The sequence below is a fragment of the Boleophthalmus pectinirostris genome, unplaced genomic scaffold (assembly GCF_026225935.1).
Source record: "Boleophthalmus pectinirostris isolate CB_2022bp ecotype Guang Dong unplaced genomic scaffold, ASM2622593v1 HiC_scaffold_1, whole genome shotgun sequence".
Taxonomy (NCBI): domain Eukaryota; kingdom Metazoa; phylum Chordata; class Actinopteri; order Gobiiformes; family Gobiidae; genus Boleophthalmus; species Boleophthalmus pectinirostris.
The window spans coordinates 20,987,861-20,995,072 of NW_026570970.1; the positions used below are offsets into that span (position 1 = coordinate 20,987,861).

General features: G+C 41.5%; 1 protein-coding gene across 4 annotated transcripts in view; it reads right to left on the reverse strand.

Annotated features, from left to right (window-relative positions):
- caska (calcium/calmodulin-dependent serine protein kinase a) overlaps positions 1-5,897 on the reverse strand; it is a 100,592-nt gene extending 94,695 nt beyond the window's left edge. For 3 of the 4 annotated variants that reach the window (XM_020936335.2, XM_020936334.2, XM_020936332.2), the window contains exon 1: positions 5,073-5,897. In XM_020936335.2, coding sequence (XP_020791994.2) covers positions 5,073-5,137 — 65 coding nt within the window. In that variant the 5' untranslated portion in view covers positions 5,138-5,897. The remainder of the gene's footprint in view (positions 1-5,072) is intronic. The other variant, XM_020936336.2, reaches the window with a different exon arrangement.
- Positions 5,898-7,212: the final 1,315 nt, after the last annotated feature.

Genomic DNA, 7,212 nt, shown 5'->3' on the forward strand with positions numbered 1-7,212 from the left:
ACGATTAATTCTTCCTCTATAATGACAGTGTATACTACATATCACCATCACTGAAAGTCACATTGCTATACATGTACAGTAGCATAAAATGACAGAATTACTACTGAAAACAACTACAACGCCTCATAGGGTTCAGGGGTAGAACATAAAACATTAGACAATAGACTGGACCAGGCTGTATCACCACATTGGACCAGAGTTACACGGACATCCAGGTCTGTGCCAGTCCCCTCGAGCCTCCTGCAGGGCTCTGAGCTATGCAAATGGAGGATAATTCATTCTTTTCAGAGAGGTCGCTTGGCTCCACAGCGATGTATGGAACAGGAGAGTGGCCATTGTTAAATCCACTGTGGCTCCAAATACAGAGAACAGCAAAGTCATTGATCCATTCAGCTGGATGATATTAGCTCCCATTTTGGGCTCCATTAACAGAAAGAGATGACAGGCACTGTAGGCAGAGCATAACCTCTCAATGGCCACGAGTCAGGGTGAAATCAATACCAGAAGCATTGTCTAGACCAGTGGTTCTCAAACTGTGGTACCGTATCACTAACATATCACTATCATAAGCTGTGTTCAATCAGCTTAGAGCTAGTTTGGTCCTGGTGTTCCTGATTACTCATAGTTTTATTAGCAATAGTTAAGTTACAGTTTACCCATGGTGTAATAAAAGTAGTTCCTTTGTTCAGATTTTCATCCTGGCTTATTAAAGTGACCTTTATTTAAAATGGTATTTGGAAAGGCTGAAAACCACCCCTTTGAAGTGTATAATCTTGTAAGCTCAAATCTAAAAACAATTCCGTAATGTCATAAAATTTGTCACCAACCATTAGTGACACGCAAAGTACAGAAATAAACTCCAGGGACCTTAAAATAGGCAAAGTGTGCCTCTTTATGGGGAGTGCAGCAGAAACACTCAACTCCTTAACAAGGGCGCACTACAAAGGAGCATTTCCCTGGGGCAGAGTGTCTCTTAATGTGTGAGTCAAACTAATGGACGCCTTCCTCCTCCATCGGACCTGACCTCTCTCGCTCTTTCACTCATCCTAGTGCTTCTCAATCCTTCCTGGTTCTTTCCGTTCTTTACTTTAAGATGGAAAAGTAGGAAATCAATCTGGATCAATCTATAAGGAGCAGTGTTGGGAATAATGGTGTTAAAGTAGTAAAATGTTACTTACGAGTAACAAGTAATCTAACGAACTACTCTTTCTTCTGCTGTAATGTCGTTATAGTTACTGTCAAAGGAAACAGGGCTCATTATTTTACTGAGTCTCAGCACTGGTGGTGACAGACCAGACTTTGCTCTCTCATCTAATTCAGAGAAGCAGCAGCAATGTTTTTTTTTTCTTTTGTTTTAGGAAGTAAACAAGACTGAAGCGAGAGATTGGCTAAAAAATGCACTGTTTGGACACAGTCTGCTGTGTAAAGGTGGACAGTTGTTTGTCCTGTGCTTGGAGGAGAATAGCCTATAAAAATGGCTCAAATTAGACAGATTATAGCTCTTGAAAAAGCAGCTGGGGTGTATCTATGAGGATTTTCTCTTTTTTGTAATGTAATTAGTTACTTTATCTGGTCATTTAGTTACTTTCATTACCCAGTAAACACAATTACTTTGGGAGAGAAGTAACACGCAAGTACAACTAATTATTTTTGTGTCATAGATAATTACAAGACAAAGTAGTCACAAGATTGTTCTCACATTTGAACACAATCTTGTGGAATTTCTTTCCATGTGTTTACATCTGACACAGCCAAAGATGGGTTAAGCCCTAGTGAGTTATGTTGATAAAATCAGTGAAAATAAATAGAATCAAAAGTGACAAATTATAATGTACTCTACTGGAATCAATTGGACAAAATAGACAAAATAATATCACACCATTCCTTCCATGATGCTTTCATGAAACCTGAAATTCTAACTAAATACTAAATACCTACTTAATTCATCAGAGACTTGATAATAAACTCGGTAGAGATAGACCGATAGATGGACCGATATATGCCAGTTTAAGCATATCGACATTAAATATCCAGCAGTGGCCGATATTTTGGCTCAAGCAAATCCTTAAATATAAAGGAAAGATGCATAAAACTTTATCTGAACACTCCTCCAAAGAGGGTACCACAGAAATGTCACTACATTGCTCTCTGATCTAATTTGAGGTAAAAGGTAATTGATGAGTTTGTGCTAAATTCAAACTATATCATTTGGGGAAAATGACCAAAATTGGCCATCCACAATCAGCCCATAAGTATCGGCAGACCTTATCAGCCTTCGGCTTCTCTGGATTCTAAACAATCATATCAGCGTCAGCCATGAAAAAAACCCACAACAGTCGATCTCTAGTTCAAGTGTCCGTGCTGAACCTTCAGTGAACTTCCAGTCCCAGCTCTCCCAGTCCGATGGCATGCTCACACAGCAGTATTTAACACAGTGCCTTCCATGTACTGTTCACTACTGCAGCCTATATATAGTCTATGTGTACACAGCTTTAACCTCAGTAAAACACACAGAGAGCTGCCCAAGACCCTCAGGCTTTTAGTGTAGTTTGTCTCTTCACTGCTCCACTCTTATTTGGTTAGTCTTTTCCCCACTTTCTCCCCTCTCCTCTTGGATCAAAATCATCCACTTTTCCCTTTTCTCCCTCTCTCAATGCAGTCTCAAATTGAGGCTGTGACAGTAGAGGTTCCACGCACAGAGAACAGCAGGTCAGCTGATAAAAGACTGCAGTCGCCTTCTGCAAACTGCAAATTATAGGCAGTCAGTTGAAAAGTGAGTAAGCTATGATTCACACAATTCAGGAGTTAGAAGGTCTCCTCCTACACCACTTCTTCTCAACCAAGGCAAGTTTACAAGCCTTGTGAGCTTTGGTGCTTCTGAAAGACCAAAATGATCTTATATCTCCATCTTTGAAGCCAGGCTGTGCTCAAGACCTTCACAGACTTCACCAAGCTGCAAAAATATCTGATGAAAATGTTCTGATTCTGCAACATACTGATATTGCATTTGCATTTATTGTTTTAAATCAGTTTTAGATGGCTTAATTGGCCTAATTTTCTGAAAGTAAATAATACAGATTTTGAATAATTTAACAAATAAACTGTTAAATTCCAAACTCCAATCTGACCTGTGCTTCAAACCACACACTTTCACTGACAGATTGGTTCTATCAATCACTGAATCTTGATTAAAATTCCAGTACTAACTGCAAAGAGCTAGAACGTGACAAGATTCAGTACCACAAATTTAAATAACACGTTTTATATGAAAATTTGAACAGCCAAGATCCAATGTCCAATTCACCCTATTACACCAAGCTAAATACTTAACAGATATATTGCAGTGGCCTCTCTTTTCCAAGCTGTATTTGTTTGAATGAGTGATTTATAAATTGCCAGTGACTGTGTGGGATAAAGCACACATGTCGTTTTTCAGGCTTGTTTAAACATGTTGAGGGTAGAGCATGTCTTATCACTCTGTCAAAGCGCCAACATCTCGGTGACAGTGCCAGTGTATGCCTGCGTCTGTCGGGCCAGGCTCCTCATTCACATGGTGCTTGTGTGTGCGTGCCCAATGGAGTGAATCATTCAAGATGCACAAAACGTCTCCTTTGAACTGATGCGGCACTAAATATCACACATGTAATTACCACAAAATGTAAGACAAACTAAACCACTCCGATTTAACGGTATTTACATGTGATTTAAATGAAGGGTAACATGAGTTTGAAATATCCGCTTAGTCATCTTCTGACAATTAAGTCTATTTATAATGGGGCCTTGAGTAGGAGGGGCCCACAAGCAATGGCCAGTGAGTTGCTGAGCTGACAAGAGACATACGCAGAAGAACAGCCATTCATTCATAGATTCACTTCAGGCTGCAAGATGAATCATAATTCAAATTATTACAAATATCAAAACATTTCAGTAATTTGGGTAATATGCAATTTCTATATCATCATGTACTACAGACTCTATAGGATATATATCTCAAAACGTGTACAGAACTGCATGAGATCAGTTTCTGACAGAATCATGAAATCAGCTTTGAAGATCTAATTATCACAATATAGTTGTGTGAGAAAACCAAACTCAGACAAGATCTTTCTAACAAGTCTTATTATATACTTTCTGAAACCTTTAAGATGCCAGAGGTATCCTGAAAAAAAAAAAAAAAAGACTTGCAGCCTGGTTGATGATCAGCTCAAAGATTGAAGCCCCAACTTCAACGCTGAGGAGCAAGAGTTCAGACGTAGACTATATAATATATATAACGATATAATTTTATATGAGCACAATATTCTTAAAATTGTGCTCATATAAAACAAGCTAATAATGAAATCTGGGCCAGTTCTCACAATTGCTTCAGCTTGCTGTCCTTTTTCCAGCAACTTAACAAACAACACACCTGGAAAAGAGTAAGAAACAGAAATCGCAGCCTGAAGTTTGTGTAGGCTTAAATCCTAAGGAAAAGTTTAATTTCCAAAGCAAAGCAGCCTGTTACCAAGGACATCTGGGAAAGCTTGGAGCTTCCTACAACACATAAACTGGAGACACACTCCTAAGGTGTTTCTCTTGGAGTGAATGTTATTCTGAATGGCTTGGATGAGACCTCCAGATGCTAATCGTGTCCAGATGTTGTGTGAGCATGACTCATGTCGCTATGTGCCGTGCCCTGCCCTTTAATCTCTGCACCAAGCTGACAACTGCCACTAGGTCAAAGCGCACGATTGTTGCAACTACAGTGCAAATGGGCAACAAATAAACTACAAAAGAATATGTAAAACTGAATAAATTTTGTTCTTATTTCTGTGGCTAAAGCTGCAAAACTGGTCGTCACAATTGGCACTATTGATTTCAATAGGTCAGGAAATGTATAGAGTAGCCTAGAGATCCCAGACCTGCCAGATCATTAGTTCAAATCCAAATTGTGCCAAGCGTTTTTGTGCGCCCGCGCGTATAGCGCGCGTGCCATATCTTTCGAGGTGTTATAAAGAGTTAATTGGAAAGCTCCAGTGACCAGCATTACCTGTGAAAACAGACATGAAGCAAAACAGCACTGCAACACTTACTTTCCAATGACCTCGCACAGCTCGTACACATCTTCAAAGAGAATGTCGTCGTCCGCCATAGTCATGCTCCGACCGGGGGGAAATGTATCCCCAAAATATGCGTCCCGAACCCGAGTATGCTCCTTCGTAAGTGCAGGCAACAAGGCAGGCCACAAGCAGCTTGACAAACAGATGACTGCTCGGGCTCAGCAGCGAGTGGGCAGGCGGTGAAGAGTTCACAAGGATCGGATCTAAATCCCAGTTATTACCGCTTGCTTCAACCCGCGCCCCCCAAAACGCTGCGTCGCCGTGGGTGAAAACGCACAGGGAAAGCTCAATAATCCAGTTTGGGAGTCCACCGGTTCGGCCCCGCCTTCCTCTTCCACACCGAACGACACTTACTCCGTGTTTGAGCCGAGCCAACGAGGAGCTGCTCAAATAAACAATTAACTAAACTACTCTGCTGCTGTCTGCCCCCGTGAAGCACTCATTCCAACTAGGCTACAGCACACAGAAACACGCGTGGAAGCCGCAGAAAGCCAGAGGACAGAGTGCATCAGAGATCGGGCTCACAGCGCTGGTCCAGGTGCGTTAGAGTATTCTTCACATCTCGGAATTCCACCCGGCTCCACTTTGCCGCGTTTTCATGGATTTGCGCACTGTCCCTCCAGAATTGCAACTATGGCAGGTTCAAGTCCGCTACGCACAAATAAGCGCCTGGACTCCCTGCGTCTTTCCCCTTGTCTTCACTTTCCAATCGTCGCTTCGTGTTTTTCCTGGGCACCGAGATTCACTGCTCGTATGCCCGGACGTGCAGGCAGCAGCAGCTCCTCCACGGTCCTTCCAGAAAGACAAGCTCCTCCTACAAGGAGGTTATGAAACTGCTCTACTGTCCTCCATTCTGGCGCAGAGCCGCTTCCCATGGTTCTCCTTTGAGGCACGCAGGCTTTGAGCCAACATGGCGGTGCAGTGGCGCCATTGAGGCTACTGTATAACAGTTTATATGGGATTTCTTTTGAACAAGTTTGGATTCGGATGTATTTGCGTTGCGTTGGTACTAGCTTATTTCACTAGTGTTCTTTATAAAAGTGTAAAGACAATACTATTATACACTTGAAGATTTAATATAGGCTAATAACAGTGCAGTGAGATTGGTTGCCTAATGTTTAATATGCTATATTAAAAAGGGATGTTTCATTATTTGAACAAGTTATAAACACACATTAACAGGTTATCGTGTGTACCTGATCCACTCTTAAAGGGTTACATGCAATATTCTGATTGTAGTGGTCCCAAACCTAGATAAATGATGAGATTTGTGACTTTAAGCACACTCAATTCTAAATTGAGCGTTCTCGTGTCAACATACAGATGTGTGGGGCTGATGCATTTTTAATGGCATTTGGTGAGCGGATACATTGCACACTGATTGCCTAATTATTGCTGGGTGAATAATTGAGCACGGTTAGTAGGCAAAACTCATAATGATGTTTTTTTATTCATAGAAATCTTGCTAAAATGGCTGTTCATTAAATGCATGTTCTTGCTGTATTCTTAGTTTTTATGACAGCTAGCACGGTAGCACGGAGCTTATCTCCCTATTTAAACATATACACACCGTGTGCCCTTGTTGGCTGTGAGGGTGTGATTTTAAATCTAATGCAGCAGGAGGCCATTTGGCTTAAGAATAGGAGAAATCAGGACATCAGAGCAAATCTTATCTCTACCCAACACACGCTCTTGTCTCAGCCAGGGGCCCGCTGCTCAATGTGTTCTGTTGGTGTTCTTGCCTCGGTGGCAATCGTGACATTGTAAGAACTCACAATCCAGGTGCTGTATTTGTGTACCCCACTGAAAAGGTCACACACACACAAATACACACACACACACACACACACACACACGCACACACAATGGAACATCCTGACAATTTCTCAGCAATCAATGTAAGCGTTGCATTTGTATTTGATTTCCTTCCCCAAACACCCACATTAAGGTGTGGTGCTCCCAGTGTGACTCGTGTGCTGTGCCTGATGCCACATGCACTTAGGGTGAGATAAAACCAATGACATCATCAGCTTTTCTTCCTTCTACAAAAGATCTGATGCAACCCCTTAAAACGCCAGACTGAAACAAGCTGCTAATTCTACTAGTCATGATT